Source organism: Eriocheir sinensis, chromosome 60 (genome assembly GCF_024679095.1).
Source record: "Eriocheir sinensis breed Jianghai 21 chromosome 60, ASM2467909v1, whole genome shotgun sequence".
Lineage (NCBI taxonomy): Eukaryota > Metazoa > Arthropoda > Malacostraca > Decapoda > Varunidae > Eriocheir > Eriocheir sinensis.
Window position 1 is genome coordinate 8,752,469 of NC_066568.1, and position 19,360 is coordinate 8,771,828.

The 19,360-nt window shown below is 43.5% G+C and overlaps 1 protein-coding gene across 1 annotated transcript in view; it reads right to left on the bottom strand.

Annotated features, from left to right (window-relative positions):
- Positions 1-5,989: 5,989 nt before the first annotated feature.
- LOC126985621 (uncharacterized) overlaps positions 5,990-19,360 on the bottom strand; it is a 32,076-nt gene continuing 18,705 nt past the window's right edge. Inside the window, exons 16-24 of the mRNA XM_050840777.1 lie at positions 17,319-17,526; positions 16,823-16,960; positions 16,301-16,473; positions 15,186-15,275; positions 14,517-14,662; positions 12,965-13,078; positions 10,621-10,794; positions 9,689-9,763; positions 5,990-7,639 (exon numbers count right to left, since the gene is read on the bottom strand). Coding sequence (XP_050696734.1) covers positions 7,482-7,639; positions 9,689-9,763; positions 10,621-10,794; positions 12,965-13,078; positions 14,517-14,662; positions 15,186-15,275; positions 16,301-16,473; positions 16,823-16,960; positions 17,319-17,526 — 1,276 coding nt within the window. The 3' untranslated portion in view covers positions 5,990-7,481. The remainder of the gene's footprint in view (positions 7,640-9,688; positions 9,764-10,620; positions 10,795-12,964; positions 13,079-14,516; positions 14,663-15,185; positions 15,276-16,300; positions 16,474-16,822; positions 16,961-17,318; positions 17,527-19,360) is intronic.

Sequence of the window (19,360 nt, forward strand, 5' to 3'; positions counted from 1 at the left end):
TCATTCTCCCAAGCACACCTTCAACTCCTCATTTACTTACTCATCTTTCTGTATATATTTTTTTTTGTTTAAGTTATCCTTCCAAACACATATTTACTTCCATCCTCCATTCATTCATTTGTTTATTTATTTTATCATTTCCTTCAACTTACGGAAAAGAGACGAAGAAACAGAGAAAACAACTTCTTCCCGTAGGTGCTGGAGGGAGGAGGAGAGACGCCCCGGGGGAGATATCCAGAGAGGGGGAGGGGGAGGCTCGTGAAGGAGGGGGGAGGAGAGCCCCCGAACGCCCCCCTGGAGAGAACAAGGGGGGGTCACTAAGGAAGGGGAGAGAAAGGGGTGTGACGGCCCGGTGCGCAGCGACACTACCTCTACCCTCTGTCACGGCTCACGCCAAACTGAAACGCCCAAGCTCACACCCCGCCCTTTAAACCCCGCCCCCCCCCCCTTTTCCACCCCCCCTTCCCCCTTCCATTACCTCACTCACGCCCTCACCTTCACGCCCTCACTTTCCCTTTCACTTTCTCTCACTCTCGCTTTGTTCTTTCTCTCATATCTTCATTTTTTTTCATCTTCTCTCGTTTGTCTCTCTCTCTCTCTCTCTCTCTCTCTCTCTCTCTCTCTCTCTCTCTCTCACACACACACACACACCAAACACACACATTAAATCATCCTACTTTTTTTTTCAGTGTATCTAATGTTTTTTTCCCTCGCTTTTTTTCTTATTTTCTTTAGTCTCCCACGCCCTCCATTTTAGTGTGTGTGTGTGTGTGTGTGTGTGTGTGTGTGTGTGTTTCCTGCTCACTCCCTTCCCTCCTCCCCTTGTTTTGTTTTTTTGTCTATAATTGCAGCTGTTTTTGTGTTTACCTCCAGAGTTTATTATGTACATTCTTTCTTATTTCTGTATTTTCTTTATTTCTGTTACTTTTTCTTTCCTTTTTTTTCTATTATGCACGTTTGTTTACTTTTATATGTATGTTTTTATTTTCTTCATTTTTCTTCTTCTTTCTTAATCATGCACACTTTCTTCACCTTGTTTCTGTATTATCTTTCTTTCTTTTCTTTCTTTTTCTTCACTTCTATCATACACTTTCCTTACTTTTTGCTGTTTGTTGTTTTTCTTGTTTTTCTTTTTTCTTCCATTCTTATGCTCCTGTGTACTTTCTTTTCTGTATGTTTTATTTTCTTCTTCATTTTTCTTCTTCGTTATACACTTTCTTTACATTGTTTCTATTTTCTAGGTTTATCTTCTTTCTTTACTTCATTCTTTATTATAGTTTCTTTATATTTTATTGCTGTATGTTCTATTTTTCTTTTCTTTTTTCTTTTCTTCATTATACGTCGTTGTTTACTTTTTCTGTATGTTTTCTTTTCATTTTTCTTCCGTTTTTCTTTTCCGTCTTTATTTTATACTTAACATAATTTTCTGTATCTTCTTTATTTTTATCCCTTTTTCTTAATAATTTTCATACTCTCCGTGGATAATGCTCTATATAGTTTAACAATTTTCATACTCTCCGTGGATAATGCTCTATATAGTTTAACAATTTTCATACTTTCCCTGGGTAATGCTCTATATAGTTTAACAATTTTCATACTTTCCCTGGGTAATGCTCTATATAGTTTAACAAATTTCATACTTTCCGTGGATAATGCTCTATATAGTTTAGCAATTTTCATACTTTCCGTGGGTAATAATGCTCTATATAGTTTAACAATTTTCATACTTTCCGTGGATAATGCTCTATATAGTTTAACAATTTTCATACTTTCCGTGGATAATGCTCTATATAGTTTAACAAATTTCATACTCTCCGTGGATACTGCTCTATATAGTTTAACAATTTTCATACTTTCCCTGGGTAATGCTCTATATAGGTTTACAATTTTCATACTTTCCGTGGGTAATGCTCTATATAGGTTTACAATTTTCATACTTTCCGTGGATAATGCTCTATATAGTTTAACAATTTTCATACTTTCCCTGGGTAATGCTCTATATAGTTTAATAATTTTCATACTTTCCCTGGGTAATGCTCTGTATAGTTTAACAATTTTCATACTCTCCGTGGATAATGCTCTATATAGTTTGGGGCAATAGACAGCGTTATTCCGGTAGGGGGCAGCGTCAGGTTCCATAGCGTCAGCAGTCTGTCTCTCGTTGCCTCCCGGGTCACTCCACGTCCTTACTTGTATCACCTCCGCACGTACGCATTCGTATTCAGTTTGCCTCCCCAAGAATATAGGGCGGTATTCTCAGACGCTTCCGCCTCTCACATCAGCTATTTCCAAAGGTCGAAAAGGAGATCGTTCAAGTTCTAATGGGTATAGTTGTAGGTTCATGGCACAGAAGAAGGGTCAGATTACCACCAGGGTCATTAAACTACACCTGGAAATGCCCACAACTCCTACGAAAGCCTTGTCAAATATCTGTGTTTGGGCGGCGAGATGTTTAATAGTACGGTCCTAGACGCTTCCAAATCTCACATCAGCTATTTCCAGGCTTAAAAGGAGATCAGTCTGATTTTCATGAGTGATTTTGTGTGTTTATAGTCCAGAGGAAGAGCCAAACTACCACCAGGGTCATTGAACTACACCTGGAAATGCCCACAACTCCTACGAATGCCTTGTCAGATATGTGTGCCTTGGTGGCGATATGTTCAAGGGTCATATTCTTAAACATTTCGGCACGCAAGCACACACATCTGACAAGGCTTTCGTAGGAGTTTTGGGCATTTCCAGAGGTAGTTTCATGAGCCTTCTAATAGTTTGACCCTTCTTCTGTATCTTTAGAATCTATCAGTACATCTTCCATATTGTTCTTCACACCCTGACGTCTTCACTCCATGTAACAGCACAGATCCAGTACCAGGCCAGAGCGATATACTTTGCCTCTCTACTGGGACGACTCTGTAGGACATTCTTCAACATTTCGTCGTCCAAGTACACACATCTGACAAGGCTTTCGTAGGAGTTTTGGGCATTTCCAAGGGTAGTTTCATGACCCTTCTAATAGTCTGACCCTTTTTCTGTACAGTGAACCTCATAAAACACTCATTGGGACCCGATTGATCTCCTTTTCGCCCTTTTCTTTGAGTTTTCTTATTTCCTTTTCCTGTATTTTTCTCTTTTTCTGTTTTTACATTTTTTATACCTTCCTTTCCCTTCAATTTTCTCACTTCCCTTTTCTTACAATTTTCTTTCTTTCCTTTTCTTACAAATTTTAAATAATTCCTTTTCATTCTATATCCCAGTTTATCAATTCATATCGTTCTTTTATTATATTTTTCTTTAACAAACTCTTAGCCTGTCTTACAACTTTCATACTTGTCCTTTTTCGTAACAGTCCAACTTTTCTTTGACTTACTGATTTCCTTTTCTTACAATTTTCTTACCTCCCTTTTTCTTATAATGTTCTTCCTTTCTTTTTCTCTTAGTTTTCTTACCCCCCTTTTCTTACAATTTTCTTATCCCCTCTTTCTTACAATTTTCTTATCCCCTTTTTCTTACAATTTTCTTATCCCCTTTTTCTTACAATTTTCTTATCCCCTTTTTCTTACAATTTTCTTACCCCCTTTCTTACAATTTTCTTATCCCCTTTTTCTTACAATTTTCTTATCCCCTTTTTCTTACAATTTTCTTATCCCCTTTTTCTTACAATTTTCTTACCCCCTTTTTCTTACAATTTTCTTACCCCCTTTTTCTTACAATTTTCTTATCCCCTTTTTCTTACAATTTTCTTACTTTCTTTTCTCACAGTTTCTTATTTCCTTTTTCTGACATCCCCATTTTCCTTATTTCCTTATTTTTTTCAAACTTCCTCATTCTCCACCATTTCTTCACTTCCATTTTTTTTACAGCGTCTGCAATTTCTTTCTTCTCTTCCTCAGTTTCGTTTTTACCTTCGATTTTTTTTTTTACTTCTACTCATTTTGGTAATTAAATTTTTTCGTCTATTTCTTTCAAGCTTTCCAATATTTTCTTTCTATTTTTCACTTTTTCTCACGCTTCTCTTCACGCTATTCATTATTCCGCGTTTAATTATCACCATTTTTTCATCATTATTTTTTTCACTAATTATCTCTCATTCTTGTCACGTTCACGCACGCCTAGTACTCTGCATTTTAATTAAGTGTGTGTGTGTGTGTGTGTGTGTGTGTGTGTGTGTGTGTGTGTGTGTGTGTGTGTGTGTGTGTGCACTTTCATGAACGGTGGGCGTGGCTTGCGTGCATTAGTTGTATGTGGCTACATGTGTGTGTGTGTGTGTGTGTGTGTGTGTGTGTGTGTGTGTGTGGCAGTAGTAATCTTTCTTATCTTCTCTCTCTCTCTCTCTCTTAATTTATTCCTACTCAATCTTTTCTCTCCATCTTTCCTTCCACCTCAAATCTTTTCTTTCTTTCTTCCTGTCTTTATTCTCCTTTCCTTCTCTTATTCCTCCCTTTTTTCCCTTTTTCTCGCCATTGATGTATTTCCTTCTTTCGTCTTTTTATTTATTTATTTTCTCTCCTTTCCCGGTTCCCTAATTTTCCTTCCCCTTTATTGTCTATTCCTCTCTTTCATCTTTTTCTTTTCCTCTCCCACCTTTCTTTATTGTTTTTTCCTCTCTTCCTCCTCCTCCTCCTCCTCTCTTTCCTTCTGCTGTTTTTTTCCTCCCTTCTCTTTCTCTCCTTTCTTTTTTCCTTCTTTTCTTCTACTTCTTACTTCCATTCATTTCTCTTTTTCTTCTTTTCTTCTGAAGTTTTTTTTTTTATCCTTCCTTTTTACCTCCTCTTCTTACTCTTCTCCTTCCATTTCTTGTTGTTCTACTTTTCTTTCTCTTTGTTTCTTCATCCTCTCCTTCTTTTCCACTTGCTTTCCTTCCTCTATTCCTTCATTTTCCTTTATTTCTTCCTCTTCTCTTCTTTATCCAATCTTTCTTGCTCCCACCCAGTTTTCTTCACCCTTTCTCTCCTTTCCCCTTACTTTCATCCTCTTACTTTCCCTTACTTTCCCCTTACTTTCATCCTCTTACTTTCCCTTACTTTCCCCTTACTTTCATCCTCTTACTTTCCCCTTACTTTCATCCTCTTACTTTCCCTTACTTTCCCCTTACTTTCATCCTCTTACTTTCCCTTACTTTTCCCTTACTTTCATCCTCTAACTTGCCCTTACTTCCACCCTCTTACTTTCCCTTACTTGCCCTTACTTTCATCCTCTAACTTTCCCTTACCTCCCCTTACTTTCCCTTTACTGTTATCCTTTCCTTATTTTCCCCCACCCACTTTTCCTCATTCGTTCCGTCTTTTCCATTCATCTTTTTCTTTCCTTTCCCATTATTCTCCCTCCTTTCCTTCCTTTACCCCCACAACTTATCTATTGTCCATTTTTTCTGTTCCTCCTCCTTTCTTTATTTTTTCTCTTTTCTTCCTTCCTTTCTTCCTTGCTTCCTATCTTTTCTGTAGACCTCCCTTTCCTCCCTTTTCATCCTGTCTTTAAGGAATCCTGGAAATCCTGGAAAGAATAATTTAGCTTCGCACAGCTATAGAAGACATTATTGTTATTGTTGTTACCAGATATATTGATTTATACACACACACACACACACACACACACACACACACACACACACACACACAGACAGACAGACAGACACACAGACAGATAGATGTACACTGTGGCACGCTAGCATCACTTTAATTAAAACACACACACACACACACACACACACACACACACACACACACACACACACACACACACACACACACACACACACACACACACACACACACAAACACACACACACAAACACACACAGGATCATTAATACACCGTTTAAATAAATCATACACGTTTATTGACTTAATTTCAAAGGGTTATTTATACATACATAGTTCATTTACATTATATATAACATTAGGCATCATCATCATCATCATCATCATTATTTTTTTATTATCATTATTTTTTGTTGGGTTAAATTTACTTGAGTCCATCCTTCTTATCATCGTTTTCTCTCTCTCTCTCTCTCTCTCTCTCTCTCTCTCTCTCTCTCTCTCTCTCTCTCTCTCTCTCTCTCTCTCTCTCTCTCTCTCTCTCTCTCTCTCTCATCTTTAGTTTGTCTTTGTCTCCTTCGCCCTCTCCTCCTCCTCCTCCTCCTCCTTTCCTTTGATGTCATCCTCCGCGTCATTATCTTCTGTTTTTCCTCTTCCTCCTCTCCCCTCTTCCTCCTCTTCTTCCTCTTTCTCCTCCTGCTTTCGTCGTAATGTCTCTCTCTTCTCCTCTTCCTCCTAATTTACCCATGTTGTTATCTCCCTCTTCTCTCATTATCTTCTTCCTCTTCCTCTTCTTCCTTTTTCTCACCCTCACTTTCTCTTCCATTCTCTCCTTCCTTCTTTTCCTTCTCCTTTATTTATGTTGTTGTCCTCCTCTTCCTTTTCTACTTCTGCTCCTTTCATTATTCTCTTCTTCCTCTTTCTCTTTCATCTTCTTCTCTTCTTCTCTCGTCTCATTATCCTTCGCTTCTTCTAATCCTAATCCTGCACCTTCTGATCCTATTGTATTTGATGATTGATTCTACTAAGGTTAGATTTAGGTATGTTTCCTCTTTCCCTCCTCCTCCTCGTCCTTCTCTCCTTTCTCTTTATCTACTTTATCCTACTTTATCTACTTTTATCTACTTTATTCGTATTTGATGGTTGATTCTACTAAGGTTAGGTTTGGGTATGTTGTCTTTCTCTTACCCCTCCTCCTTCTCTTCTTTCTCTTTATCTACTCCTTTTTTTCTTCTTTTTCTTTCTTTACTTCTACTTTTTCTTCTTCTCTTTCTGCCTTTCTGATTCACTGGAGATTATATTAGGCTAGGTTAGGTTAGGCTAGGTTAGGTTAGGCTCAGTTAGGCTAGGCTAGGTTAGGTTAGGTTAGGCTAGGCTAGGGTAGGATAGGTTAGGTTAGGCTAGGCTAGGGTAGGATAGGTTAGGCTAGGCTAGGTTAGGTTAGGTTAGGTTAGGTTAGGTTAGGCTAGGCTAGGGTAGGATAGGTTATGTTAGGTTAGGTTAGGTTTTCTTCTCCCTCGCTAGCTTCCCTCCTCCTTCATTCCCTCTTCCTCCTACTCTTTTCTTCTTCATTTGATGATAGATTTTGCCTGGTTAGGTTAGGTTAGGTCCCCTCCTCCTCCTCCTCCTCCGTCTGCGTCTAAATATTTGGGTTAGGTTATGTTGGATTTTTTCCCCTCTCCTGTTCCCCCTCCTCCTCCTCCTCCTTCTCCTCCTCTTCTTCCTTCTCTTCTTCCCCCTCTTCGTCCTCCTCGGGGCTAGGCTAGGCTAGGTTAAGTTATTCTTTTTGCAGCAAATTAAGTAACTCAACCGCATAAACAACAACAAAAAATAAAGAGCCCGCTAAACGTTGCTCCCTCGAAAGAAAATAGAATGATCGGTTAAGTTATTTCCCCCTTCTGGTTACCCATCTCCTCCTCCTCCTCCTCCTCCTCCACCTGCTACTCCTTATATGTCCGACTCGCCCGACGTCTTGAGCTTGGTGAAGGACAGCTCGAAGTCCTTGGGCACGGAGGCGGGCCTGAAGGTGGTGATGGCTACCAGGAAGCCCACGGCGAGCAGGATGCCCAGGAAGATCATGCCGAACGCCAGTCCCGTCATGGCCCCTGGGTGGTGAAAGGGTTGGTGGTAAAAAAAAAAAAGGATTTACATAGATTTACATAGATATTCAGACCACACAGACCCTATAGTCCAGACTAGGTGGTCTGTCCTGAAACCTAAGTGAAATCATATTAAATTTAATGCCACCAAGACTTCTCATTTCTACTTTAGTGAGTAGTAAGTTGAAGGAAGTGGCGGTCAAGCTGGGTTTAATTAATCAGTCGTACTGCACTGGATCACTGAAGGTGGGAGCTTATTCCATTGTCGCATTACAACGTTGGTGAAGAAAAGTTTGGTGCAGTCTGAATTTGTCCACATTCATAAGACCACTGAGTATTTTGAAGCATTCGATCAGTTTTCCTCGGAGGCGACGCTTCTCAAGAGAGATCAGGCTAAGGGGTTGAGAGCCTTTCGTCGTAGGGTTTGTTGCGCAAGGAGTTCATCTTTGTTGCCCGACGTTGAACACCTAATTTAGCGATGTCCTGTGCTTGGTGGGGAGACCAAAACTGTACTGCATATTCCAAGTGGGGTCTGACTAAACTATTGTAGACCGGAAGTATTACATCTTTATTCTTGAATGAGAAGTTGGGGGTTGTGGTGGGTTGTGATGGTGGTGTTGGTTGGGGTCAGTGGCGGAGTGGTGGTGGTGGTGGTAGAAGAGTAGTGATGGGTGGTAGTGATAGCGTAGTGGTGATAAATTGGTGGTTGCTCGTGGTGGTGATAGAAGTGGGAAGGAAGGGCGTGGTGGTGATTGATGGTAATGGTGATAGTGGTGGTAATGGTGGTGATTATGGTGATGGTGATGGTGGTGATGATATGCTACACCCGTCACCTTCATTCTCATTTCATTAGCTGACCTTTACCCGCCTCCCTTTTTCCTTCCTTCCTTTCCTTCCTTCCTTCGTTTCTTCTTACCTTCCTTCCTTTATTTCCTTTCTTCTTCTCCTTCCTTTGTTTCCTTTCCTTTCCTTCTATCCTTCTTTCTTTCCTTCCTTCTTTTCCTCCCTTTATTTCCTTCCTTCCTTTCCTTCCTTTCCTTCCTTCCTTCGTTTCTTCTTTCCTTCCTTCCTTTATTTCCTTTCTTCTTCTCCTTCCTTTGTTTACTTTCCTTTCCTTCTATCCTTCCTTCTTTCCTTCCTTCTTTTCCTCCCTTTATTTCCTTCCTTCCTTTCCTTCCTTTCCTTCCTTCCTTCGTTTCTTCTTTCCTTCCTTCCTTTATTTCCTTTCTTCTTCTCCTTCCTTTGTTTACTTTCCTTTCCTTCTATCCTTCCTTCTTTCCTTCCTTCTTTTCCTCCCTTCCTTTCCTTCCTTTCCTTTCTTTCCCTTCCTTCCTTCCTTTCCCATACCATTCCTTCCCTTCATCCTCCCTCCCTCTCTCCCTTCCTCCTTCCTTTTCTTTTTTTTTCTTTCATTCCTTCCTTCTTTTCCTCCCCCAGTCTTTTTTTCTCACACCATTCCTTCCCTTCCCTTCACTCTCTCCTTCACATTCTTCCGTTTATACATCCCCACTCTCTTTTACCTCCATTTCTTACATTTCCTTTCTTTTACCTCTTTTCCCCTCACCCCTCTTCCTCTTTTCTCTCTTCCCTTTCTTCTTTCCTTCTCTCCAACCTTCCTCTCTTTTCTTTGCTTCCATTTCTTTTCTTCCTTCCCCTCCTCGTTTTCTCTCTTCCCTTCCTTCTTTCCTTCCCTCCAACCTTCCTCTCTTTTCTTTACTTCCATTTCCTTTACCTCCTTCCCCTCCTCCTCACCTCATCACCTCACCCTTCCCTGCACACCTTTCCCCGCCCTCTCACTCTCCTTAAGCAACACATTAACACCAGCGTCTCCAAATTATCGTATTCACCACATCGCATTTATCCTTTTTGGGCCTCAAACTCTCGTATCTTCACCAATAACGATAGATAATTTAAGTTAGCGTTAAAACTGTTATTTATTGATGTCTGTTAGGTTGTTGTTTTTTATTTGCTGTAATTATCGGTGAGAAACTACGGAAATGTAAGGCGATGAGTACGGTAATTTGCGAACATTGATGAACACTTGGAACTTCTTACCTCCCGTGTAGGATTTGCTGGGTTCTTTCTGCCCGGCGATCCAGCTAGCGTAGTCCTGGTCCCCGAATGTGGTACCTGAAGTAGTAGCGGTAGTAGTAGTAGTAGTAATAGTAGTAGTGGTTGTTTGTTGGAGGAGGAGGAGACAGGAAAAGTGAGAGGAGGAGGAAAATGAAGGAAGAAGAAGTGAAAGAAAAAGGAGATGAAAAAAGAATAAGAAAAAGAAGGAAAAAAAGTTAAAGAAGAAAAAGAGGAGGAGAAGGAAGAAGAAGACGAGAAGACTCAGTGGTAGTAGTAGTAGTAGTAGTAGTAGTAGTAGTAGTAGTAGTTGTAGTAGTAGTAGTAGTAGTAGTAGTAGTAGTAGCGGTAGTAGTAGTAGTAGTAGTAGTAGTAGTAGTAGTAGTAGTAGTAACATTACCACAAGCAGTTTAAGAGATCGTTTCAACACTTAAGACTAATTTCAACTCTCTCTCTCTCTCTCTCTCTCTCTCACTCTCTCTCTCTCTCTCTCTCTCTCTATCTCAATCTCTCTATCTCTCTCTAACTCGTGTCTAATGCCCAGTTCGACAGTCCAACACAGGGTCATTGCAAGCTCCCAAACCAAGCTATATTCACCACAATGATCCGTAATTTCTGCTCAATACCAGATACTAATAAAGAGATTTCCTGTGTGGTGTCCTAAAATTCCCTCCTCCATTTTTATATCAACGCCAAACACTAGAGCTACAATGAATTTTCGTAGTTTTTTTGTGTGTGTTGGTTGGGGGCTCACAAATTTGCAGCACTGGACTGTAAAATTGGCCCTATCTATCTATCTATCTATCTGTATGTCTATTTATCTATCTATATCTGTCTATCTACCTCTCTATCTCTCTCTAACTCGTGTCTATGTATGTGTGAATCTATATAACCCTTAACTAACACTTCATACTCACGGTCGTAGTGGTCGCATCCTTTGGCGGTGGTGAGGGACAGGCCGGACTCGCCGAGGTGGTGCGTGGCGAGGAAACAGAGGCCAGTCCCGTTCACGTTCTCCTCGCCGCACACACCCACGTTGTTGTTGTTGCATTTAGCGCAGAAGTCGTAGCTCTGGCATACCTCGTTCGCGTCTGAGGGAAGGAGAGTATGTGTAGAGGTGTGTGTGTGTGTTTGTGTATGTTTGTGTATGACTGGTTTTTTTTTTACAGCATAGGAGACAGCACAGGGGCACACAAAAAAAGGAAACAATTAAAAAAAAAGCCCGCTACTCGCTGCTCCTGATAATGATCCGAAGAGGTGGCCGAAAGAGCAGTCTGTTACGTGAGAAGAGGTGTCCTGATTATTGTCTTCCTATATCGTCCTCCTTTCTTTTCATCATGTGTCTATATCAGAGGTTCTTGGGGTCGTATTATAAAACATTTCGTCGCCCAAGAACACATGTCGTCACCTTCGTAAGCAAACCGCCAAAGTCAATATTTTCTACTTTACAGGAAATAGGAAAAGAAGTGTCATCATCTCATTTGGCTTAATATTTAGGCAGAAATGGAAAGGCCAATTCTAGAACACTCAAACCCTGAATGACGAAGGCAACTATACAAAAACGGGCGTCACGTGTTAAAAAAATTGATGTAGACAAAAACCTGGAAATCGCTGAAAAATGACTTAGGCGATTATTTTATGAGGGTGACGATATTTGACAAGGCTTTCATAGGAGTTGTGGGCATTTCCAGTAGTTTTAGAACCCTGGTGGTAGTTTGACCTTTCCTCTGTACCATGAACCTGAAGAACCACTCATTAGAACCCGACTGACCCCCTCTTTGACCTTTAGAAATAGCTGATGTGAGAATGGGAAGTGTCTTGTTATACCAGCCTGACTCTGCAAACACTTGGTATGTACGAGAGCTTCTGTATTTCCTTCGTCTCCCCTCTCCCTGTCTTTATCCTCCCCCTTACCTTACTTACACTTCTCTGGCCTTATACTTTTCATTTCCACTCCCCTCGTACAAACAGGTCCTTCCCTCCTCGCCCCCCCCCCCCCCCTATTTTTTTACAACAAAGGAGACAGCTCAAGGGCACAAAAAAGGAAACAATAATAATAAAAAAAGCCCGCTATTCGCTGCTCCTTTGCATCTGTACATTAAATTCACTCCCAGGTTTATTAACAATGGTAAACCTAACTACACTATTGAAAACTTTGGGTGATAAAGGCGATACTATTCCATTTTTCATAAACTTGGCAATATTATCACACGTTCTTGTTAAAATAATTCCAAATACTCCAGCAACAGAGATTCGAACCTTCCCTCCGGGGTTCGCGCTCCCCTATAATTTACTAATGCCCCCCCAGTTTAAGAGCCACTGGTCTATATCATTTTAATCTTGTCTTTCGTGTCTTCCTTTACATAATCCATACATATCTTTCCCAACCCTCCTCTCTTCCCCCTGCCTCTATTTCCATTCTCATTATTTGCTTTCCTCCGTCGCCTTTTCTCCTTATTTGTCTATAGCATTTTAATTTTGCCATCCATGCCTTCCTTTACACAAGTCATCCACTTCTTCCTCATCCTCCCTCTCTTCCTCCTACCCTGTACTTCCATAACAAGCAAATAACGTAACAAATCAACCTCTCACGGGATGGCTTGCTGTTCTTGCTTACGGCGTTTAAGTAATACGAAAAGGAGGAGGAAGAAGAAAAAGAAAAAAGAAGAAGTGGAAGAAAAAGGAGATGAAAAAAGAGTAAGAAAAAGGAGAAAAAAAGTTAGAAAAGAAAAAGAGGAGACGCACATTTTGGTTACGTGTGAGAATATGGAACTTAATTTTCTTGCTTGTGTCGCCGAGCCTTCCTATCGCTCTAGCACCTTGGATTACCTACTCGTGGCGTGTACCTAAGTGACAATACTAAGCCTTTCTACAACACCCGGTAAATCTTCTCTGTGGCCTTGGAAAATAGTCGTAATGGGAGCCCGATATGTTTAAGAATATGGAATTTCGTGTTCCTCTTCCTCGGACTCCTCTTCCTTTTAATCTGTACTTCCAAAACAAGCAAATTACAGAACAAAACCTCGCTTAGAATGGCTTGGCTTTCCTCCTAGTGGCGTATAAGTAACAACAAGAAGAAGAAAAAAGATGAAAGAATAAGTGGAAGAAAAAGGAGAAGAAACAAGAAAAAGAAAAGGGAGAAAAATAAAAAAAAGTTAAAGAAGAAAAAGAGGAGGAGAAGGAAGAAGAAAAGAATCAGTGGTAGTAGTAGTAGTAGTAGTAGTAGTAGTAGTAGTAGTTCCCACAGCCAAGCCTCCCTACCTTCTATGCACATCTTGGCGCAGGCCTCGGAGCTGGTGAAGCGCGCCACGACCCAGTGCAGCGAGGGCGTCAGGCCTTGGTCCTCGTACTTGGTGAAGTCGCTGTCCGTCTTGCCTGCCGGGGAGGGAAGGGACGATGAGAACACTGGGAGGGGCACGTCAGCACGGGTCGTATTACAAGACATCGCCGCCTAAGAACACATATTTGACAAGGCTTTCGTAGGAGTTGTGGGCATTTCCAGGGGTAGTTTTATGACCCAGGTGGTAGTGTGAGTCTTCTGTACCATGAACTTGAAGAAACACTCATTGGAACCCGACTGACCCCCTCTTTGACTTTTAGAAATGGCTGTAGTTAATTAAGTAAGTGTATTTGCATGTGTATTTATGAATTTTGTGCGTTTGCGATTTTTTTTTTTTGTGTGTAAATATATTAAATTCATACTGTTCCAAATCACCAGAGAAAGAAACCAACACAACCAAACAGTATTACCCCCCCAAAAAAAGGAAAAAAAAGAGAGAAAAATGAGCCGTTTCTTGTGGTCGGGGAGCGCGGTCAGGTCCCTCTATCCTCATGAAACAAATTTGTGCTCACTGGTCAGACAAACCAAATTCAACACTAATATTAATAAAAGAAAATATCTGCATGAAATTATTAAGGTCATTAGTAAGTGTCTCAAGTGTTTCTCCTCTCCTCCTCCTTCCTTCTGCCCTTATTTTATCCTTCCTCTGCCCTAAATCTAGTCCCATGTCCTTCCTTTGCTGCCTCCCCTTGACCTTCTTCCTTTCTTCTTCCCTTCCTCCCCTCCCTCCCTCCCTTTGCCCTTGTCTCCTCCTTCCTCCCGCCCTTAATCATGTCTCATCTCCCTCAATCTTTCCCTCCCTCCATCACTCTGTCAACCCTTCCTTCCCTCTCTCTCTCTCTCTCTCTCTCTCTCTCTCTCTCTCTCTCTTCTCTCTCTCTCTCTCTCTCTCTCTCTCTCTCTCTCTCTCTCTCTCTCTCTCTCTCTCTCTCTCTCTCTCTCTCTCTCTCTCTCTCTCTCTCTCTTCCCTTCATCGTCTTTCTCCTTTATTTTCTGTTTTCTTTTTTTCTCTTGCTTTTATTTATTTCTCTTCTTTGCTTCTTCATTCCCCTCCCTCTGTATCTTTTTATCTATCCATATATCTATCTATCTTATCTATCTATTTCCTCCCTACTTCTCTCCCTTTCTCTCTCTCGCTCCCTTTGACCTCCTTCCAACCTTTCACCCTCCCTCTTTCCGCTCCATTTCCTCTCTCCTCTCCTCCCTTTCTCTCCTTCTCTCCCTCCTTTTAACTTATTCCCTTCTTCCTCCCTTTCCTCCTTCCTTCCCTCCCTACGACCCTCTCTTCCCTCTTACATAACACACTCACCACATTGCCAAAGAGAAAGTGAAACGGGTTCTGTATGAGTTCTGGATATGTGGGTAAAAAGTACTAAAAACAGCGCACTACAACCACCCCAGAATAGCCAGGAGGAAGCGAAGTGGAGGCCGTTGCAAAGGCTATCCTCCAACCTTCAACTGAACCGGACTCACGGGAGAAGTGTATGCAGGCCGTCCCGGTGGTGTAGTCGCCGTCATCCACTACGTCCAGGAAGTGCTCGGCGTGCAGGTGACAAATCTGGTTGGACGGGCAGTACTCGAAGCTCTGGCACGTGATGCTGGTCTCTACGGAACAGTGTCTGGGGGGGAGGGAGGATGGGAATGAGGGAGAGTGTGGAGGAAAGGGGAGCAGACAGAGAGAGGGAATGGCAAAGTAGCAGAAGGAGAAGGTGAGGGAGAGTATCAGGCAGGGAGAGGGTAGGGGAGTACAGAGCTGCCCTCCTCTCTTTCTATCCTCCCTTCCATTCTCTCTCTCCCTTGATCCCACTCTTTTGCCTCCCTTCCTCCATGTTTTTTCCTCCCTCCCTCCCTCCTTCCTCTATACCATGGATACTGAATGAGTCTTTCCAGCTCCTCCCTACCTCTCTCTTCCTCTACCTCCCCTCCTCTCTTTCTTTCCTCCCTTCCATTCTCTCTCTCCCTTGATCCCACTCTTTTGCCTCCCTTCCTCCATGTTTTTTCCTCCCTCCCTCCCTCCTTCCTCTATACCATGGATACTGAATGAATCTTCCCAGCCCCTCCCCACCTCTCTCTTCCTCTACCTCTTTATTTCTCTCCTCTCCTCCCCACCCCTTCCTTTACCTCTCTACCTCCCCACCTTACCTGGCGCACGTCTCCAGGTGTTCCACAGGGGAGTAGGTCGGCCCCGTGGAGTTGAGGGCCACGCCGCCGAGGATGGGGTTGTAGTCAGAGAGAGAGAGAGAGAGAGAGAGAGAGAGAGAGAGAGAGAGAGAGAGAGAGAGAGAGAGAGAGAGAGAGAGAGAGAGAGAGAGAGTGTGTGTGTGTGTGTGTGTGTGTGTGTGTGTGTGTGTGTGTGTGTGTGTGTTGCTTGATATCTTCTTTAATCTCTCTATCTTGTTTTTCTTCCTTATCTCTTTATGTTTATCTTTTATCTATCTATCTACCTATCTATCTATCTATCTATCTATCTATCTGTTTATATCTATTTGTCCCTCTTTCTTTTATCATTTATTGCTTTTTATCTTTCTTTCCTCTCCCTCTTTCTTCTTTCCTCCCCCCTTTCCTTCTTTCCCCCATCCTTCTTGCCTACATCCCTCTCTTCCTTCCTTCTTCCCTTCCTATCCCTTTCTTCTCCTTTCTCTCTTTCCCCCTCCTTTCCTTCCTTCCCCTTCCTTCCTTCATCCTCTCTCCCTTCCTTTCTCTCTTCTTCATTTCCCTTCTCCCTTCTTCCTCTCTCCCTTCAATCCTTCTTGCCCACCTCTCTCCCTACCTCCCTTGCTGTCCTTTCCCTCCCTTCTCATCTCTCTTTCCCTACCTCCCTAATAAGTCTTCTCTCCCTCCCTTTCTCCTTCCTTCTCTTCTCCCGTCTCCAACCTCTCCCTTTCCTCCTACTCCTCAACTCTCTCTCCTTCCCTCTCTCTTCATCCCTCCCTCCCTACCTCCTTCCTTCTCCCCATCTCCCCTTTCCTTCCTACATCCTTATCCTAACCTCTCCCCTCTCCTACCCCTTCCCATTTCCCTTCTTGCTTCCCTTTCCTCCTTCCCCCCCTTTCCTCCCTGCCTCCTTATCATAACCTCTCCCCCTTCCTCCCCTCTCCTACCCCTTTCTACTTCCCTTCTTGTTTCCCTTTCCTCCTCCCCCCCCCCTTTTCTTCCTACCTCCTTATCATAACCTCTCCCCGTTCCTCCCCTCTCCTGCCCCTTTCTACTTCCCTTCTTGCTTCCCTTTCCTCTCCCTCCCCTGCCCCCCCGCACACTCACGGCCGTGGATGTAGGAGTGTGTGTGCGGCACCAGCTCCGTTTGGTTTAGCTCGTGGTAGTGGCGGGACAGCAGCAGACACAGCCCCTCGTCGCGCTGGTGAATGATAGTCTCGCAGCGGTACCGAAGCCAGCCCACGCACAGCACCATGCACTCCGTCAGGTCCGCCACCTAGACACGAGGAACGACACAGCACGGAACAGCATTAGGAAGGGAACGCGTGGGCAGCACAAAACAGCAGAAAGAGCAACACATCAGCATTTAGAGGAAGACTAGGATGAGGAACACACACACACACACACACACACACACACACACACACACACACACACACACACACACACACACACACACATTCCCTCCACCCCCTCTCCCCCACCCACAAACACCCCCCTCCCCCTCCTCCCCCCACACAACCCCACCCACCACTTCCCACACAACCTCCCTATTCCTCAAACACAACCCCCCCCCCCCATCTCCCCCTTCCCTTCTTTTCCCTTCCCCCTCCCCCCACACCTACCGCAATCGTGTCGTCCGGGTCCGCTACAGTCATCAGCCTGTTCTCCAGCATGAACTGCATCCTGATCGGGTCCAAGGGGTCAGGCGTTCGGTAATGCAGCATCATATTCGCCTCGTAGCCAACCTGGACCGTGTTGTTCTGGGGGAGTCAGAGATGTAAGGGTAAAGTTGGGTGCATATTCTCCCTCCTCTCCCCCTCACACTCTCTTTATCTCCCTTCTCTCTTGTTCTCCTCCTCAACTCTATCTCCCTTCTCCCGTCTTGTTCTTCTCACACTCACTCTTCCTTTCATCTCTTTCTCCCTCCTGTCTTCCTGCCCTCTCCCCTCGTATTCTCTTCCTCCTGTACCAATAATTCCCCTTTCACTTTTCCTCGCTTTCCCCTCCATCCTTCCCTCATACGCCCTCACGCTCACCTTACTCACCTATCTTTTCTTATCTTCCCTTATACTCCTCACCTATCTTATCTTATCTTCCCTCATACGTCCTCACACTCACCTTGTAGGGCACGTCAAAGATGAAATCCCCGTGCTTGATCGCCTCGAACACCTCCTTGTAGACCATCTCGCTGGGGTAGTCCTCCACGGTCTGGTTCTGAAGATCAAATACCCAGTGTTCGCAATGTCCGTCCAGGCCCTCTACTGGTTCGCCGTCCGGGCCCTCCAGCTGACTGAAGTAACAGCTGTCGTCGCAGTGGTGGAACGACCTGAAGAAGGGGGAGAAAGGGAGATGCTGTAGGGAAGGGAGGGATGAAGAGGGGGGAGTAGTGTGAGGGAAGGATGAAGAGGGGAGGAGAAGGGAAAGAGTAGTGAAGAAGATGAGGGAAAAGTGTGAACGAGGGGAAAAGGGCGTGAGGGAATGAAGAGGAAAGGAGAAGAAGGAGTGAAGGAGGAGAGAAAGGGAATGAAGATGAAGAGGGGAGGAGAAGGGAAGGAGTAGTGGAGAAGATGAGGGAAAGGTGTGAAAGAGGGAAGAAGGGCGTGAGGGAATGAAGAGGAAAGGAGAAGAAGGAGGGAAGGAGAGAAAGGGAATGAAGATGAAGAGGGTGAAGTAGAAAGGGGGAAGAAGAGGGCAAGAGTGTGACCAAGGAAAGAAGGAGAGGGGTAGAAGAAGATGAAGGGCGTAAGGGGAGGAGGAGAGATGTAGGAGGGAAGAAGAAGGGAGGAGAGAAAGAGGAAAGGGAGAGAGAAGGAAGATAGGAAGGGAAGAGGAAGAGGTAGGGCATGAGGGAAGGAATATGAGGAAGAGTAGATGAGGAGAGAGGGAATTAGGAGAAGGAGGGAAGAAAAGGAGAGTGAGAGAGGGAAGGAGGAAGGAAAGAGGGAGATAAAGGGAGTGAGGAAGAGGAGAGGAAGGAAGAAGAGGGAAACGTGAGGAGAGGGAAGGAAGAAGAGGGAAGGGATTGAGGAAGAGGAAGAGAAGAAGGGCATAGGGAAAGGAGAGAGAAGGGAGAAGATGGGAGAGGGAAGGGTTTGAAAGGGAAGAAGGGTGTGAAAGGAGGGTGAGAGGGAGGGAAGGAAAGAGAAGAGGGAAGGAGAAGAAGAAGGGAAGGAAGAGGGGAGGGAAAGCGGAAGGGAAGAAGAGAGAAGAGGGCAGGAGGAGATGGAAGAAAAATGAAGAGCGTGAAGGAAGGAGAAGGGTTAGATTAGGAGGAGAAAGTGTGGAAGAAGGAAGGAAGGAGGGAAGGGAATGAGGGAAGAGAGTGAGGGAAGGAGGAAAGGGCTAGCAAGGGAAAAGAGAAGGGAGGGAAAGACATGCTGGGAATGAAGGAAAGGAGGAAGGAAAAGAGGGAAGGAAGAAAAGATCAAAAGGGAAGAAGGGAAGGAAAGAAAAGAGGAAAGGAGGGAGAAGAAAAATGTCTGAACGTATATAAGAGATGGAGAATAATATAAAGAAGAAAATAAGGAAGAAAGGAAGGAAACGTCTTAAGAGGGAGAAGGGAGGAGAGGAGGGAGGAAGGGAGAAGAGGGAGAGAAGGAGGGAAAGTAAAATGCGAACGAGCGAGCGAATGAGGGAGCTAAGGAAATGAAGAGGGGAGGAGAGGTCGTGAAGGAGGGAGGGAACAGCCTCTGACGAAGGAGAGAGAAGGAATATGCAAAAAAGGAATTTGAATAGCTTTACATAGACATTCAGGCCACACAGACCCTATGGTCCAAACTAGGTGGTCTGTCCTTAACCTGAGTGAAATCCTATTGAATATAATGTTTGCTGCCACCAAGACTTTTCATTTCTACTTTAATGAATATCAAGTTGAAGTGAGTGTCGGTCGAGCTTGTTTTTAAATGATTCCGTCGTGTCGCACTGGACCACTGAAGGCGGAAGTTTATTCCATTCTTGCTCTACAACGTTGGTGAAGAAAAAATTTGTGCAGTCTGAATTTATTTGTTTACACTTAAGTTTTATGCCATTATTTCTCGCTCACAAAGTGTCATCGATCAAAAACAATTTGGCTTTGTCCTCATTCGCAAAACCATTGAGTATTTTAAAGCATTCGATCAGTTTTCCTCGGAGGCGACGTTTCTCAAGGGAGAACATATTAA